The sequence below is a fragment of the Ricinus communis genome, chromosome 9 (genome assembly GCF_019578655.1).
Source record: "Ricinus communis isolate WT05 ecotype wild-type chromosome 9, ASM1957865v1, whole genome shotgun sequence".
In the NCBI taxonomy this organism is placed as follows: domain Eukaryota; kingdom Viridiplantae; phylum Streptophyta; class Magnoliopsida; order Malpighiales; family Euphorbiaceae; genus Ricinus; species Ricinus communis.
Window position 1 is genome coordinate 26354714 of NC_063264.1, and position 19312 is coordinate 26374025.

Below are 19312 nucleotides of genomic sequence, written 5' to 3' on the forward strand. Positions count from 1 at the left end.
TTTTCCATCCAATTTAAGGCCAGAATCAGCTTCCTCACACCTAAAAACATAAACCTAGACAGTTTTAAGGCTTGACATCCATCTTTGGCCAGTGATCGGAGTTGAGGAAGTCTCGTCGGTGCTGGTTGATTTTATTAGCTTTTTGGCAACCTTCAGGTGGTTGTTTAGAGAAAGCAATTGCATATTTAGACTCCCTACGTCTTGATCTACGAGATATTACCCTCGAACCAAATTTTACTACCATTGAACCACCATGGTTCGACTAATCGCAAGGGAGTGGAATTGGGCTTTTAGCTGTCGTTCCCAGAATACTCACTTATCAGCATTTTTTAGCCAATTTAAGGCTAGAATCAACATCCTTACACCTAAAAACGTAAACCTAGGCAGTTTCAAGGCTTGGCGTCCATCTTTGGCTAGTGATCGGAGTTGAGGAAGTCTCGTCGGTACTGCATGGTATCTTTTAGCTTTATGGCAGTCTTCAGGTGGTTGTTTGGAGAAAGAAATTGCATATTTGTACTCTCCACGTCTTAATTGATGAGTTGTTACTCTTGGATCAAATTTTTACTACCATTAAAACTTTTCGACGACCAGGCCCGTGACCTCGGTATGTGTGATAATGACGGAAATTCCATCTCGATTTTTCGAGCTCCTATGTGCTAGTGTCGTGATTTGTTTTGGCTCGGTATAGAATCTCATACTCGAACTTGGTTTAGTTATTTAATTAATTGTTCAATTTGTTAGTATTTAATGAGTAACTTACAACTTACTTAAAAATAATTTAATCGTGATTAATTAAGATTTATTTTAATAATTAATACTTGATTGTATAGTTAAGGATAGTCATGTGATTTATATTTTGAAGACTTTTTTGGCCAATTAAGTAATATCGAGGTAATCGAGGATCAACGATTAGTTGATCATGTATTAATTTTAGATAATGATTAAGATTAATTGCTCTAGGATATTTATTAGTGAATATGAATCTAAGCTAGCTAGTTTTGAGTCCTAATTGCGAGTAAATTCTATTGACACTAGTTTGTCTATTAGACATAATTTCACTAGGGGAATAACTAGTAATTTTTTAGAGAGTCTGGTTGTTTAGATGAATTTCTTGTGTAGTATAAATATTAATGATTATGGACTTTTAGATTCTTTATCCCCCTTAGTCAGCTGCACCAGACGTGTGAGTAGCATAAAGGAGGATGCCATATCTATAAGTTATTATGAATGTCGAACCATATTATGTGTGGCAGTTTTGGATGCGCATCGAAGTGTTTCTAGTAAATATAGCACGATTTTCAACCTAATTGAAAGTACACTAACTAGTCACAGAGACTAGCGCGAAAAAAGTGAGTCGCCACCCAGGTAATTCTCTGGAACACTTTTACTAATTGAGTTGCTTATAAGATTTCATAAAGAGGCTTCGCCACATTCAGAGATGGATCTACAAGCCAACTTCCTTAATTGTGTATCCATATCGTTATTTTTTTTATTTAACGGGCTATTCCCTATAATTACAGTATAATAATTCTACACATCAAGTACTATAGCATATAAGGTCCACTTAAGTTTCGCTCATTTTAGTTAGGCTCAATTCCCATTTATATTGTTAGTCTAAGTTAACTACTCAATTATGCACAAGGAAGCCCGCCTAGTCTAGTCCTTTTACAAGATATGCTTTGATTACCAAGTTCCTACTGTAAGTGGACTATTAATTGCATGCTAAGGCCGAATTTAGTCATCATATTCTAAGTGGGTTGATTTAATTAATTTAGACATGGAAAAGCCTGCTAAGTCTAGATGGATTTTAATTTAGGCCCAATTTACCAATATGTTGGCTTAATAAACTACAGTTTACATATCAAAGCCCAAGTTTTAAAGCCTATGTCTAGATGTCTAATTTTAGTTAATAATCATACATGTATTTACCATCCATCCATCAAACATAAAGCAAAATATAAAGCAAGATAAAAAAATAATAAAAAACTAATTATTACAATCCTTTTACAACTAATAAACTTGAAAAACGACTAACATAAACTAGAATTGGCATGAATTAGTGAAAAGGGTCGAAATTCGCAAGATAGGGCAAGTTTTGGACTAATAACTGATTGACCGCATCACAGAGCTGGTCGGCTCTATAATAATTGATCGGCTCTATGCATAGTCGATCGACTCTACACATAATTAATTAACTCTATGCATAGTCGATCGGGTCTAGGCTTCTGTCTAGGCCTATTTGGTTCAATTTTGGCACTCCGACTCTAAGATTCTGATATTACAAGCATAAAACACATGAAACATGATTAGCACACATGCAAGACATGAAATAACATGTAATCAAACTTGTTTTAGGGCAAAAAGACATAAATTAGCTAAAAGCAAACTTACGGTTGGCAAAACTCCCTACCTTTTCTATTTATAGAGAATGATGGAGGAAACCTAGAGGCTAGGATATATGTTTCTTTTAATTGTTGATAATTACCAATAATTATTAAATCTATTTGGATTTGTCCAAACTATTTTAAATGATAAATATTGAATAAATCATATAAATATTTTTAAAAAATTGAATAACTATTAATAAGACCTTCTAGAAGACGTATTGTAATGATTATTGACGTTTGAAGTCGAAAAATATTGAAAAATGACGTTAAAATTCAATGTTTGGGCCAATTGGCACTGCGCAGAGCCAATCAGTTGTCTGATAGAGTCGATCGGCTCTATGTACAGCTGATCGACAATTGGCACTTGTAAATATTTGAGTTTTAGCCCCCAAACTTGACCATTTAACTGATATTAACACTAAAGCTTAATATTTTTTTTGTCAATTTTGTCTAATTTGATTATGAGAAGTAATCTTTAGCTCAATTATTCGTAACTCTAGCTCTAATTTGACTATCTTCAATTCCTTGACACTTAGAAAAATTAGTAACTTTTATTATCAGATTTTTTTGTAATTCTCTCGATATCTAGATCCAAAAAACGGGTACTGACACGCATCATATTTTTATCAACATTATTTATATCTATTCATAGCACATATCGATATTAAAATGGTTCTAATATTTATTTTAATAACTATTTTAATTATTATTGTTGCTATTACTTTATCATTTTTAGATTTATTACCATTTTAATATAATTAATATAGTGTTATATTTGTGAATGTACTTAGCTATGATTGATAATGACTTGTGATGTGATTGGGTTGAGATTTATAGCAGAACGTACTACTTGATGGGCGGCATCAAGGACCGTGACTACACAGTAGGTATGATTGACATGATTGTTACCCTAACAAAAGTTAAAATTTGATATTAGTTTAACAATATTAAGCAAGAGTTAAATATAAAAGTTAGGTTCTTAAGATTTGCTTTAATTTGCTATAGAACTTATAGAATTTAGATTAAAAGAATTGATAGTAGGTAAAGAATTAATCTAAATATAGTGGGTTTAATTTGAAATAATATATTTACTAATTTATAGTAAATTATCTTTAAGATCAATTAAACTAGATTCAAGGAATAGTTAATCGAATTATAGAAAGATCAGTACAGTGGGAAAACTTATTTCTAGATTTTTATTAATTTAATTTGTTATTTAAAATATTTACTTTTGGTATTAATTACTTTCAAATTTAACCTAAACTATTTTAATCTAGTTAGTGTAAGATTATAATATATTTTAAGACTAAATACTACAAATCTTGTGGGATGGTAATCAAAATTCATTTCTATATTATTATTTTATTTTACTTTTAGAACTAGCTCAATAAATTAATTTATTATATATGTATATTTTTAGAAAATTATATATGCATAATAAAAGATTTTTGATATATATTAAAAATTATTATATTATATTTATATGTATATATATTTATTTTATAATCGGTATATAATAGGACCCGAATAACATTAAAAAATCAGGACTGTACTATAATTAATAAAATATTTTTAATTCGGTATAGTTTGGTGTTAAAATCTTTTGATTATTTCCATTATGATATTTTTGAGAGCAGTATTTTCATTCGGTTTTCTAGTTTTGGATATGGAAAACAGAAAAAAACATGAATCGCACGTGACAGCGTCAACAATCTTCGTAACCTAAGCCACTGTATTCGAGAGGGAGCATAGATGGAGAGAGAAACTGGCGGGAAAAGCGTGAGGTCTAGGGAGGGAAAATAATTTACAGAATAGCCCGACACTCTTTTCCATAAAATTCTCTCCCTCTCAACAGATATTGCTTCCCTTTTGATTTCCAAAATTAAAAACCAGAAAGTGTATTTCCGAAATGGAAACCCTAGGCATACTTGAAGAGATCGAATCTCTCGTCTCTGATAAGCTTGAAGTGGTAATCTCCCTCTCTCTCTCTCTCTTCTATTGTAATCCATTCTTTCCACTTCTTGATTGATTGATATACTTTTCACCGTTGTTGAAGTTTTGTTTTTTGAAATAAGTCTAGGACTTGAGGAATTAGTGTTTATGAACTTTGTAATTTGGCAATTTTGGACATGATTTCTATTGTTTGCCATAGTTTGAAATAATGTTATCATAAAATTAATTGCAATTTTTTGAGCGATTCTCTGAATCTAAAGTACATTGCTTTTCAGGTTTCGTACAAGTGGCTGAGTCGGAATTTTTTGGTTTCATCAAATGATGCAAAGAGGTGTTTTTAGAACAGCATGATTATGCTGATAGTTTCTTTTTCTTTTTTGTCTTTGGTTTTGTTGCCAACAAACGGGTGGTATGTTTTTAGGTTGCTTCAAGAGTTTGCCGAGAAACATAAAAGTGGTCTGGAAGTAGTATATGCTCTGTCCGGCTGGTTGAAAAACAATCCTCAGAGTTACCATATAAGGCTTGTCTCGAGACCTAAACTTGAAGGTTGATTATTATCAAATGATTTCATGAGACCATAGTGTTATCATTGGTTGTATTAGTGAAAGAAGGAGAGAGTGACAGAGAGGGAGAAGTTTTAAGATTGCTGGGACCACTATAATTACAATAGACAGCCATTGTTTCAAAAAGAGCATGGTTTTTCAGTAATGTAGTTTTGTGAATCATTTTGTTTGCTGTTTCTGTTTAGAAATCTATAAAGATTTAGACCATGAGTAAGCATCACGAGGGAAGTGATTTTAACTAAGTTCTTACCCAGTCATACTGAATTCTCTCTCTCTCTCTCTCTCTCACACACACACACACACACACACACACACACACGATGCATCTTTACCAGATCAGGTGGGTCGGTTGGCAGGTTAACTATAGCTGCTTGTACTAAGTTAAGTAATTTGGTAATTCCTGCCACATAAAAGAACACGCATCAAACATCAGGCAGTGTTTAGAACATTTAGCGTCCAAAGTTCTTCCTTAATTAGTATATAGTAATCTTAATGGAATTATGCCAAAAAATTGCTACCAAATTGTAGATGAGGAATTATTGGAGTATATAAGCGTAATAAAGATGATCAATCATGACACCAGGTTTTGTTTCTCTTTTTATCTGACATCTTTCTAGTTTCAAAGCTTAACTAATTGGATTTTAAGGTTGATGCTATTGCATTGTGGATATTGGTGATGCAACTCCGAGGTGTTGCATGTATACATTGAGAAGTTTTTGGTTAAATTCTACGATTACTTCTTCTGGTGACTGGCTGTTTACGTGCACTGCAGATGCATGTTAATTTCTATCTTAATTCCTTTTCAGAGGCTAAAAAAGAATTTGATGGCAATTGCTCAATTCATGTCTATAGTGTACAACCTGCTATCCCGAAGGATCCAGCTGCCCTATGGAATGATGAATTTGTACAAGCAGAAGAGCTTTTTAGGCAGCCAAATGTTGCTGATAATTGTTTAAGAGATAACAGGTATATCCTTCTCCATTTTGTAATGTAGATATTTCATGTTGGGATCCTATAATAGTCTGCTAAACTAGAGATATTTGATATTGACATTGACTTCAAAGAGATTTTTATCTTGTTTAGGCTACATAATCGACAAATAATATTATTCAGGCAGTCGTTATTTTGATGACTGTTTATTTTTTCTCTTGCTGTATACATGCTGACAAGATGAGAATGAATACTTAATCAAGATGATGAAAAGTCTTTGTAATTGAAGTGCTTATTTGTACAGGAACAAAATGGCGAGATTATGAAAACTGTATTGGTGTGTTAACTTAATGACAGTTTCTATTGCCATTTTTTCCTATAACTTTTCTTGCTTAGTTTACTATAGCCATTCTGCAAGCTGTATGTGTGAGACAGGCTATTTAAATGTTCTCAATATGCCGTCCAGTTACAAGTTACCTTGTAGTTATTTAGGTAAGAACAATTTATCCCACTCAAAATCAAGTTTCATACTTTTTCTTATTACAGTTATGCCCTTTTAAGGAAGGGGAAGTGAGAGAGGGAAAAAGATAAAGGCACGTTTGCTTACCTCGATATACAGTTGCTAGCTGTCAAGAAAGCTATTTATGTGCTCTTTAAATTTTCGCATCAGCATGATGTGGGATTACACACATGGACTGTATTTTTGGTCAATCAAAGCTGTGTGCACTTTGGGGAAGGGATATGGCCTTTTTGTGATATTTAATAGTTCAGCAAGAAATTAAAACAAATGCACTTCTACGTAAAAGTGTATGGATGCCCCTTTCAACTGTCTAAAATATGTCATATTTTTTTCTTACAGCCTTGAAATACATTAAAATTTGATTTGGGTTTCCACCATGCATGTGCTGTTAATGCTTTAGATATAAACATGTGTTTGACTTGAAGAATTCAAATCTTTCTATGTATTTCTCTTACCCGCTCTTCTAGAAACAAGCCAACATTTTTGTTTGGAATGGATAGGGGAAGTACAAGTATTGGTGAGACATGTTTGATTTGACATTTGCACTTGTTTGAACTTTATGTTCTGGTTATTGAATCAAGCTATTTATAAAAGAGATCCAGTTGTTGCATATACATATTTTTTATTTTAGAGTTTGTTGCTTTAAGTTTTTGTTTTCTCCCATCAGGTTTTGTGGGATTCTTAATCCCTTTGTTAAGCGCAATGTAGCAGGAAATCCTGTAAGCAATGCAGTTTCACAGCCTAAAAGTGTGGGTATCCCAGAGCCATCCAAAAGTAATTCTGCTCATGAAAATATTAAAGTTCCACTTCAGCAAATTAAAGATGAGCAATCAGGTCCAATGGTTGGTAAGCAATCTACCATATTGGTAAAGGACATAAAATCTGAAAGTCATGAGACAGAAGATCAATCCTCCAAGCCTCATGCATGTGGAGAAAAAGTCTTGCCCACTAATGAAAAGAAAGGTCAGGGTGATAAAAGTTCCAGTTCATTGGCAAATTTATGGGGTCGTGCATCAGCAAAGTCAAAGCTCACTTCTGCAGAAGACAATAAAAATCTCGTTTCGAATCCTATTGGTTGGTTTTCTTTTCTTTCTTTCTAACATCGAAATTTTATTTGCACAAGTATGACGAGATTTAAATTCTTTTAGGTTAATTACAAAAGACCGACCCTGAGGTTTGGAACAGAAAACGTTCTAGTGTCTACTGTCTATCATCTATTGGATATCTATTAGGTCAGCCCATTTTGGGCTACCAAAAGCTGAGTTCTCTTATCATTAACATATGCTTTTACGAAAATGTCTTGTGTTTTATTCATTGTGCTTCTTACAAGGAGTTCATTTTGGGCATTTTGTATTTCACTAACAAGTTTGTAGATGACAGTTACTTTCAGGGACTAAAAAGAGGGACTAAAAGTGTTTTCAGGTCCAAATTTAACTCTTTTTATTTAACCTATATTTTCTTTAATGATTAGAACCTTTTTGTTCATTGCATTATGATCAGTAGACTTTGTTTTGTCAACAAGATCACATAACTTTTGTTCTGTTACAACTAGGGTATTCTTACCTGATTGTGGCAGAATTTCTGTAACAACCTCAGCTAAAAGTCTAACATGATATGAATGTCTGCATATTTTCCCACCAAAAAGATTTGGTGTAGACCAAAAACCAAATTGAATGATATATTGGGCTTCTTGTGGGTATATTGCTGGGATTAGTCCAGATTAACTTAATTTAAATAAATTACATAGATCGATTTTTGAAAAAAAGGTTTGTTGACTGCAATGAAAATTAACATAAACAAAAAGGCTATTAGAATAGTTTACCCGTGTGATGGGCTGTTCTCATAATGCAATTGGGTCTAAATTTTGTTGGCTAAATACATATTTTCACTTCTTAACTTAATCAATTTAACCTCTGACACCCCCTCAATTATCATTTTAATATATGACACTCTTCAATTTCTATTTTTTAACTTTTTCACCTGTCAACTTCTATTTCTTTACTTCTTTCAATATTGTACATGTATTTTTATATTTTTATTTACTATATTGTGAAATACTGAATAAAACAATGGTGAATTAGGTAAAAAATATTAGTTGAGAGGTCTATAGGCTAACTAGATACTTGAGGAGCATCAAAGATTAAATTATTATAGTTTAGGGGTGAAACTATGTATCATGTGCCAATATGTATTATATAGTTAAAAAGTTTATTCTTGGCTCATACTTTTCTTTCTAATTTGGGCTGGTTCATTGATGTTATTAGCCAGTGCAGAAGCTCAAGTTTGTTCTTCTGAAGCAATAGAAGATCAGAGCAGTGCTGATGAGGCTAAAGATGTGAACTTTAAACGCACTTCTAATGGTGAAGGTAGTAGAAAAAGGAGAGTAGTTTTTGATTTCTCAGATGATGAGTATGAAGATGCAGTCAGCCTAGCATCACCAGAAGCTCCAAAGGAGAAAATGAATAAAATATTTCTTTCTGAGAAACCCAATGTCAACGGCCAAATAGAAGATAAAAGGGAAGTCAAGGAAGAATCATCAACTGACAAAGCACCTAATCAAGTTCCAAGAGAAAAAATTTCAGTTTCCAGCAAGAGATTCAATTCTAATGACTCCTCTAATGAAAAGAAGCATAGCCCTATCACTGGAGGGGATGGTAAGGCTGATATAGTTACTAATGATCCCCCACATTCACCCAAAAGGAGGAAAGTTTTGAAGACCCGTATTGATGAGCGTGGTAGAGAAGGTATACAATAACACCAATGCTTAATTGCTTTCTTTTAATTTCTAGGAAGTCCTTGATAATATGACTTGGCTTGAATTATTTATCTTTTCTGGGTAATCCATTATTATTCATCAATTGGATCCTTCCACTGGAAATTTTTTTATTCCACTTTGAATTTTTGGTCATCTGTACTGGTTCTGTAACTTATAGATATTTCAATTTAGGAATATCCTAGAAGATGTGCATTCTTAGAAAATGGAAGTGCCTGGTTCAGATGTGTTCTACTGATGCCAATTTCTTGTTTCTCTTTCCTGTGTGTATTTATAAATTTGTTTTTCTCCATGCTGCAGTAAATGAGGTAGTCTGGGAAGGGGAAGATACAGAAAAAATTAAAGCTGACAGTAATTCTCCGAAGAATGCCGACATTAATGCACCGAAGAAAGCTGAAAATAATGCAATTACGAGTACTGTCAACAACAGGTTAGAAATATTACTAGTATAAAAATGTTTACTCTTGCTTGAAGTGGGTAAGAGCAGTACTAAAGTTAACTGCTTGGGGTACATTAAAATCTGTTTCACATGTTCATAAAAAATTTCTTTTTGATTAATCCTTTTTTATGATAAGGGGAACTCTGCACAAGCAGGATGCTTTTTCACGAAAAACGTCTTTGATGCTTTTTTCTATTGCTTAAATCCCATTACAAAAACTTTACAATTGCACCAACATTTAAGGGTTTCTTTTACCAGTTTAGATGGCACTGGAATGGAAGAAACTTGAGTTTCAATGATTTTTGATATTGTAAGACAGTTCCAGGTCCAGGGATTAACTAAGCATATTATCTAAAAGTTGTAAATCTGAACTTAGCTGATATTACTGGCATTAAAATAGTAAATTTATCCTTATCTTTATAGTTCATTCATGCTAGAGTAGCTAGATTCTTCATGACCAACAGTGACACTGCTCATTTGCTGGTAAAGTTTAGCTTGTGTTTAGTAACGGTAGAATTTGGGTTCAATATTTCAGGGCACCTGTAGCTAAGAAGTCTCCTGCGGTCGGAAGTGGAGCTTCAACTAATACAGGAGGCAATGCAGGGAACAAAAAGGGGGGAAGTAAGGACCCTAAACAAGGCAATCTTCTATCATTCTTTAAGAGGGTCTGAACATTTCACTTTAGAATGTAAATGTATCATGTGACTTTGCATTATGAATCCCTTTTTTTTTTGGGCTTGTTTAGGTGGGATGTCAAGGCGATGTAGTGGGCTAGCAATACTTTAATGTTAATTGTCTCTTTTGTTAATGGGTAGTCAATATTGTCAATTACAGCTTCCTCTTGCATCATTCATGCAAAAATATCCTAACATTTTGACCGATAAGTAAGCAGCCATTGCTGATAGTCTATCGGCCATGAAGTTTGATTCATGAATTAGCTGCCGAATCCCGTAAATGATGGGAGAGTAGGAACTTGAAACCTCAGTGAAAGAATTAACCAAATGAACCACCGACAGATTGTCCACTTCCACCTCAAGCGAAAAAACAGCGAGACTTTGAGCTAGCATTAAGCCTTAGTACAGACCACATAACTCACTGCCCACCACTGAGGTATATCCAAAAAGGTCTCGTGGAATATGGCAACTATGCATGAAATCATGGCTAGAAGCCCACACATCAAGAACAATACAATAATGAGTAAGGAGTGCCTTCAAACAACTCCATATTTCTAGATTGCCAAATTTCCCTGCATGCAATTCCAAAACAACACGACCATTCCCAATTATCCAATAGTCGAACAGAATTAGTGAGATTGCTACACAACCAAACATGGAACAGAGCAGTAAGGAAATTCATGCGCATATTTGGAGGAAGCAAAGAAACCCACACCTGCATAGCCGCCTGGCAATCCCGAAGAACATGTAAACCATTTTCCACAACTGCACCACACTAGGAGCAAGATGCATTCAAACAAAGATGTCATCGGTGACGCACCAAAATAGTTAACAAGCGCCCGTTAGCAGCCAACCAAAAACATTCAGACCCTTTGTGGTCCATTCCACCCCAAGATGATACTCCAAATACCATTCTTATGAGACCAATTGTCCTCTAGCAGCATGGTGTAATTCTATTTTACGAAAAGAAAAAAGAAACACTTGATGATGTTTCTGCCCAAATAACGATATCATTACCTTGATAGTCAGATGGTGGCAATACAGCTCTAATCATATGAACAGTAGGGGCCGACAACAGATGGGCAAAGGAAACTCAATGCCAACAACCTCGAGCATCAACATAGTCAGCCACTCTATATGATAAAAGCGGCTCCATGATTATCAGATTAGCATAGTGCTGCAGAGGATACTCAAGCTCCAACCAACAATCTATCCAGAAATGAATAGTACGCCCATTATGCATGATCCACTGACAGCTACGTACTGAAGCCAAACTTTACCCATTGTTGGCCATAAAGGAGAACAGTTAGAGACAGGAAATTTTGTCGTTCTTAAAGTTGCATCAAATCCCTACTTCGAAGATAAAACTTGGACCCAAAGGCTGCTGGACTTGGATAATAAACTGTAATTCAATTTCATTGGGAAGGCTTCGTTCAGGTGGTATGGACTGAGTAACGGATTCTTTTCTTTTGCCTATTTTGAACTGATAGTATAAGAAAAAGATCAAGAAATGGTTTCTTCGAGGGAACCAACCTCCCTTAAGAACTGGATAAGTGTTTCGAAAATAAGACCTGTTTTTCTTTACTATCTCGGTATGGCTTATATAGCCATATTACAACTGTCAAACAAGAAATTAGGAGAAATACAAGTGGCTTATTCAACTAGAAGATAATGACAGCAAAGCAAATAACAAAGAAATCTTTACTAACTAAGACTTATTCAAATACTAAATTAAATGGGAACATGATAACTTATCCCTTCTTAAGCTGCACTCTTGTCCTCAAGAGTGATATCTGGAAATTGCTTTCTAATGTAGCTCAAATTCTCCCAAGTGGCCTCAGCTGGAGATAACCCTTTCCACAATATCAAAACTTCTTGTTGTCCCTTTATAATCCTATGACCGATAACTGCTTGAGGTCGGAGATGGCCTTCTTCGGTCATTAAGCTATCCAATGGCAATTGTCGAAGGCTGGTAACATGGTCACCTACTTTCTTCTTCAAAAGTGACACATGAAAGACTGGATGGATTTTAGATTCAACTGGCAATTCCAGTTTATAGATACAGCACTAATACGTTGCAAGATTTGAAATGGCCCATAATACCTAGCTGACAACTTGAAGTTCCTTCTCTTCGAAACCGATATTTGTCTATATGGTTGCAATTTCACATATACCCAATCCCTAACAACAAACTCTTTTTCCCTACGCTTGGAATCATAAACTTGTTTCATCCTTAATTGAGCTTCTTTAATTTTCTTTTTAAGCTCACTCACAATAGCATCTCTTTCTTGTAACTCTTTATCAACTATCGCAACCTTTGTTGTACCAGACACATAATTTATAAGAGTAGGAGGTGGACGCCCATATACTGCCTTAAATGGCATTAGATGAATTTTTGAGTGCCAACTTGTATTGTAGCAATGTTCTGCCCAAGTTAGCCATTTTGTCCACTTTTTTGGTTATGAACTGGTGAAACATCTAAGATACATCTTGAGCATGCGGTTGACCACCTCGCTTTGCCCATCGGTTTGCGGATGATAAGAAGAATTGAAGTTGAATGATGTGCCATTTAGTTTGAATAACTCCCTCCAAAATACACTTATGAAAATTGGGTCTCTATCACAAACGATAGAGCGAGGCATCCCATAGAGGCAAAAAATTTGGTCAGAAAACATTTGAGCTACTCCAACAGCAGTATAAGGGTGAGAAAGCGCAATAAAATGAGCATATTTTGATAATCGATCAACCACTACCAGTATGGTTGATTTGCCATTTGAATTTGGAAGACCATCAATGAAGTCCATTGCTATGTCTTCCCAAATTTGGTTTGGTATAGGAAGTGGATGAAGTAAGCCAACTGGTGCAAGTTGCTCGATCTTGTGTCTCTGACACACATTACAACTCCAGATGAATTCCTTGATACTCCTTTTCATGCCTTTACAGTAAAAGTTTGCTTTTATACGATGGAGAGTTTTTAGAAATCCTTCACGTGTGCTGCTATGAAATTGTTCAATTAAATCAGGAATAAGACAAGAATCTTCCACAAGGTAAATTTTACCTTCGGAAAATATGGTTCCATCTTGCAAGCTCCAAGGTCCTACCGCCTTATCTTCGGTAATCAACTTGACCAGCTTTTGGGCACTCGGTTTTGATAAATTCTCCTCTTTAATAGAGGCCACCCAGCTTGGTAGAGGTTGTGAAATGGCATGCACATGTTTTACATTTTCTCCATCTTGCCTCCGAGAAAGAGCGTCAGCCACTATATTTTCTTTTTCCTTTTTATACTCAATAACAAAGTCATACCCTATCAACTTATAGAGCCATTGTTGTTGTGCATCAGTTGTAATCTTTTGGCTCCATAAATGGTTTAAGCTGTGGTAATCTATGCGAACAACAAATTTTATGCCAAGTAAATATGGTCTCCATTTTTTGACAGCCAAAACAAGAGCCAATATCTCCTTATAAGTGGAAAGAAAGAGATGCTTCCCATGTAGAGCATGACTATAATATGCGATGGACTGTTCCTGCATTAAGACTGCGCCGACCCTTGTCCTTGATGCATCACATTCCACAATGAATTGTTTTGAAAAATCAGGTAAAGCCAAGACTGGTGCTTGCGCCGTTGTTGCTTTGATTTTGTCAAAAGCCTCTTCTGATGTTGGATCCTAATTGAAAGAGTCCTTCATTATTTGGGTGAGAGGTCGGGCAATTTTACCATAATTTTGTATAAATTTACGGTAATATCCCGTCAAAGCCAAAAATCCACGTAAGGCCTTAAGGGACTAAGGTTTTGGCCATGACAACATTGCATTAATTTTTCTTGATCCACTGCCACTCCTGCTCTTAAGATCATGTGTCCAAGGTGCTTCACTTCCCTTTGGCCAAATTGACACTTTTCTAACTTCACATAAAGCTGGTTAGATTGAAGAATGGAAAAAAACCAACTTTAAGTGTTGCATATGCTTTTCCCACATTTTACTATAAATTAAAATGTCATCGAAGAAAACTAAAACAAATTTTCGCAGATGCTTTTGGAATACCTCATTCATGAGTGCTTGAAAAGATGATGGTGCATTAATGAGCCCAAATGGCATTACCAAAAATTCGTAGTTCCCTTGGTGAGTTCGAAAAGCAGTCTTCTTAATGTCCTTTGGGTACACCCGAATTTGATAATAGCCTGAGCATAGATCCAATTTGGTGAAATACTGAGCCTATGTAACTCGTCTAATAGCTCGTTAATGACTGGTATTAGAAATTCATCCCTAATAGTGGCCTTATTTAATGCTCGATAGTCGACACACATCCTCCAAGAGCCATCTTGCTTTTTCACCAGTAGAACGGGAGAGGAATAAGAACTATTACTTGGTCTTATTATTCTAGTTGATAGCATTTCAGTGACTAACTTCTCAATTTCAGCTTTTTGAAAATGGGGATACCAATAAGGTTTGATAGAGATGGGTCCTTGGCCAAGTTGTAAGGGAATTTTATGATCATGAGTACGTCTTGGAGTAAGGTCTTTTGGCTCAGATAATATATTGGCATATTGGTTGAGGAGGTGTTGGATTGCGGGATGTGTTTGTGTATGGTTTTGATGTCTTTTTGGAGTTGTCAAGAAGTAAAGTTGCAGCATAAACCCTTCTTTTCTTTTCCTTACAATATGTGCCGTTTGATGGTTATTAACCATTTTATTTTTTGGAGTGGATAAACTTTGTAAAATTCTTTCTTTCCCCTCAACAACGAACTTCATCTGCATTCTAGAAAAATCCCATACAATGGGTCCTAGTGTTCTCAACCACTGCGTCCCAAGAACAACATCATAGCCTTCAAGTGGTAGTAAATATAGATCACAAAATATAGGAGTTCCTTGCAACTTGAATTTGACATGATCACATTTACCTGGGCTAATGAGCCTTTCACTTGAAGCCATTATCACCGAAAATTGACCCGCAGAGATAGGTTGAAGACCCATAGATTTGGCCATATTTGTGTTAATAAAATTATGGGTACTCCCTGAGTCAACTAAAACTGAGACCTCTCTTTGTTTTATGCTACCATTGACCCGCATTATATCAGGTGCTAATGTCCCTGCCATGGCATGTAAAGAAATTTCTAGTGTATTACTAGAAACAGCTTCACTTCCTCCATCAACTTCCATCTCTACATCATCATCACTATCTCCTAAACAAGCTTGAATGATGACAAGTTTCTTACAACGATGCCCATGCCCAAATTTCTCATTGCATCGAAAACATAGGCCTTCCCTTCTCCTGTCATTTAGCTCCTCCGCTAATAGTCTTTTTATTGGCATAGATATTGGTATGTTAGAGGTGCGTGTTGAACTCTCTACCTTTTGGTTAGTATGAACAGGTTTCTTATGGGAGTTATCTTTTGCTTCGAACAAACGAGCAAGGCCAATGGCCGTAGTTAAAGTGGTTGGCCGATTGGCTTGTACATCTGTACGAATTGGATCTCATAATCTGCTAATGAAACAGCTCACTTGTTGCGCTTGCGGAAGTGGACCAGCTTGGGCAAGAAGCTTCTCAAACTTAGCTTGATATTCTTGCACATCTCATTTTTGCTGTAATTTGGTGAGTTCCCCAAAAAATTTAAAAAATTGGTTAGGATCAAACCTGACATATAGTCTGTCTTTGAAGTCTTCCCAAGAAATGATCGTCATCTCTTGTTTCTTTAACTGATACCACAATTGGGCATCATCTTCAAGATGGTAAGATGCTAATTGAACTCTTTCAGTTATTGGAATATCATGGATCTCAAAGAATTGTTGTGCTCTACAAAGCCAGCTAGTAGGATCCCCTTCTCCATCAAATCATGAAAAATCTAGTTTCACTGTTTTGGGAACAAAATTACTAATAGTGGTGCCTCGCTATGATCCACTATTACCTCCACTAAGGGCTTTATTATGGGAGAAAGAATTTTCTCCTGCTTCTGCTTGGTTTGGTGCTTGCAATTGATCCATTCGAGTTGCCATTTGATTCAACTTTTCAGTTACGTTAGTCCCATCTCTTTTTAAAAGAGAGAAAGGGACTCAATTGCTTTCTTAATTGCCTCAACTCACTGGTCCATACCCAGACTCTAATACCACTTTGGTATGGATTGAGTAACGGATTCTTTTCCTTTGCCTATTTTGAACTGATAGTATAAGAAAAAGATCAAGAAATGGTTTCTTCGAGGGAACCAACCTCCTTTAAGAACTGGATAGTATTTTGAAAATAAGACCTATTTTTCCTTACTATCTCGGTATGGCTTATATAGCCATATTACAACTGTCAAATAAGAAATTAGGAGAAATACAAGTGGCTTATTCAACTAGAAGATAATGACAGAAAAGCAAATAACAAAGAAATCTTTACTAACTAAGACTTATTCAAATACTAAATTAAATGGGAATGTCAAGACTCCCATATTCTTAAGACCTAGACCACCATCTCTATCCCGAGGTTCACAAATAGAAGGCCAACTAACTAGATTCACTCTTCTTTTATCTACCCTCGTACCCCAAAGAAAATAAAGACATGACTAATCAAGTTTATTACACAGATTTAAAGGCAGAGTCGCACTCTGCATTGCATAAATAATTGCAGAAGAATCCAAAAACAAATATTTATAAAACCCAACAGCCATAGCTAACAAAGCGCTAGGATCAGATTTTCCCATTGACCATTAAAAATTTGAAGAATTTTTATTTTGTCGTGTTTCTGGTTTTGAATGGTTTGCCTGTGAAAATAAGTTGTATTTCGGCCCCCCAAGGAAATCCAGTCTGATCATGACTTTTGAAACCAAAAGAGTTCTTATTGGAACAAAGACCCTCTAGTTCCTTCCATGTGGGTAGGAATTCGAATTTGGAGACAATGTTGTTGGAGAGCGGAGAGTCAGATTTCATGGAAAAATTCATTTCATTAACCCAAACTCTAATTTTTGTCATTACTTTCCTGACTTTCTTCTCCAGATCTGAGGAATCAATTGTAACACCCGGAATTTTTTTTATATATTTAATAATGAGTTTTTATTTAAGTTAATTTTAGCTTTATTTTTATTCGGTTTAATTGGAATGATTTAAATACAAATTTTGAATGTTCATGTTAGATAAATAAATGAGTTATTTTCCATATCCAATTAGTTTGATTTTTAAGGAGTTAATTAAGTAAACTATTTGAGAAATGATTATATTTTGGTTATTCAAATTTTTTCCAAATGTATATATATATATATATATATATATATATATATATATATATATATATATATATAAATAAAATTATATATTGGAAAAATTATGGTAGAAATTATAAAGGATATTTTTATAAAAGAATTTTGGGAAAATTGGTATTAAAATTGATTAGTAGTATTAAATTTTAAGTTGGAAATTGATTATTTAATTTAATTGTGTGTTAGGACTAAATTGGAAATTTATTTTGGAATAAGGATTGAAAGTATAATGTTATTTTTATGGGGTTTTAATGAAAATTTGTGAGCTTGGTATTTTTGTAAATAAATATGTCGGTCAGGGGTATTTTTGTAATTGTGTATTTTCAATAATTCGGATTTGGCCCAAATTAAATAGTTAGGGGCTTAATTGAAAGGCTAAAAAGAAGTTTGGGGGTCAAATTGGAATTCTGCAGGATGAAATTGTAAGTAATTAAGAAAGTTGAGGGACCAAGTTGTAATAAGGAAAAGTTCGGGGGCCTAATGTCGATATTGAAAGGAATGGGATCGGGGAAGAAGAGAGGAAGAGAGAGAGAGAGTGGGCGCAAGAGGCAGGCGTCGGTGGCGAGCTGGCAGGCAGCAGCGGGCGGCCAGCGGCGTGAGGCGGAATCGCGGACGTGAGGCGGCGGCGCCATTCCCGCGGCCTTCCCCGATCTCGGTGGCGATCAGCTCCCCTTGGAGAGAGCTTCCTTTTGGCGGTAGCGGCGTCGGTTTTGGTGGCCGGAGGAGAGAGTTCCGGCGAAGTGGAGGCAGCCGAGGTTTTTGGGCTTTTCCGGCGAGCTCTGGAGGAGGATGGACGATCGGAGGGCATATCCCGACTATCCTCAGCTCAAGCTTCGCATTGGCACCAGTTTTGCGGCGATCGGGCTTCATTTGCAAATCGACGGCCGAGATCGTCCGTAAATCTCTCCGGATGATCGGGTGTTAGATCGGAAAATCGAAAGCAAGGATCGTCATCAGCGCGTCGTTGTGAGTCCGATGGTGTGTTCGAATCGTCGATCAGACTCTGGCGGCTGGAGGCTAGTCGACCGAGCGACCGAGCGTCTCGGTAATTTTCTCTGGTCCGTTAATTTTAGAAATTCTTGGTTATTTGTGTTTATTGGATTATATTGAGTATTTGTTGGATATTTGGAGTGTTTTTCTGGCAGGTCCTAGACCCGTTTTTACGGGAGGTAATGTTCGTGTTGTAGGGGAGGTTCTGCCGGATTTTCGGTAGAATTCTCCCGAGTCGAGATTCTTAGACAGTCAGTCCTAAGAGTCTAGACCTAGGATTAAAGATCGATTGTTTCAGCGTTTTGATAAATTGTTTTCCGTGACTAGATTGTCCGTTTGTTCGGCTCGCTCCAACTGAGGCACCGGAGCAGAGCTAGGAGGTCGCCCAATCCTGTGAGTTAAAGTCATATATCGCTTATGCACGTGTCATGCATAAAATTTGATTTGCTACTGTGATTATTCATTTGCAATTTTAATTTTTCATTTAATTATTATCATTATTTTCATGATGCTTTTAATTACTATTTAAATATGTTTTTCCTTTATCACCAATTTTAATATTGCATGATGACTCGGGATGGGACTAGAGAACATAGGAGTTGGATGAGTGTTCCAATATAATATGAGAGAGATAGGAAAAGGGTAAAGAGGTAAAAATTTTGAGAAAGAAAGATTAGGACCTGCCCTGGTCGAGCATCGCTCTCTGGGCTTAGTAGAGTGTGGTTGCCGGAGTAAAGGTCCCTGGTCGAGCATTGCTCTCTGGGCGCCGGCTTATTTGGAAATTTAAGTGACCAGACTGGAGGTAAGGTCCCTGGTCGAGCTATGCTCTCTGGGCGCCAGTTTTATTGGATAAGAG

The 19312-nt window shown here is 35.7% G+C and overlaps 1 protein-coding gene across 3 annotated transcripts; it reads left to right on the top strand.

Moving 5' to 3' along the window:
* The first annotated feature begins 4035 nt into the window (after positions 1 to 4035).
* Positions 4036 to 10393, top strand: LOC8288260. Of its 3 annotated transcripts, XM_048379351.1 has the most exons (9): positions 4036 to 4206; positions 4239 to 4356; positions 4616 to 4671; positions 4762 to 4886; positions 5710 to 5869; positions 7021 to 7427; positions 8618 to 9097; positions 9427 to 9556; positions 10101 to 10393. In XM_048379351.1, the coding sequence occupies exons 2-9, from the start codon at positions 4297 to 4299 to the stop codon at positions 10234 to 10236; spliced, it is 1554 nt and encodes a 517-aa protein (XP_048235308.1). In that variant the 5' UTR covers positions 4036 to 4206; positions 4239 to 4296; the 3' UTR covers positions 10237 to 10393. The 3 variants fall into 3 exon arrangements, with proteins under 3 accessions (XP_048235308.1, XP_048235309.1, XP_015578067.2); XM_048379352.1 differs by having other exon boundaries at positions 4036 to 4356; positions 4762 to 4860; positions 5756 to 5869; XM_015722581.2 differs by having other exon boundaries at positions 4037 to 4356.
* Positions 10394 to 19312: the final 8919 nt, after the last annotated feature.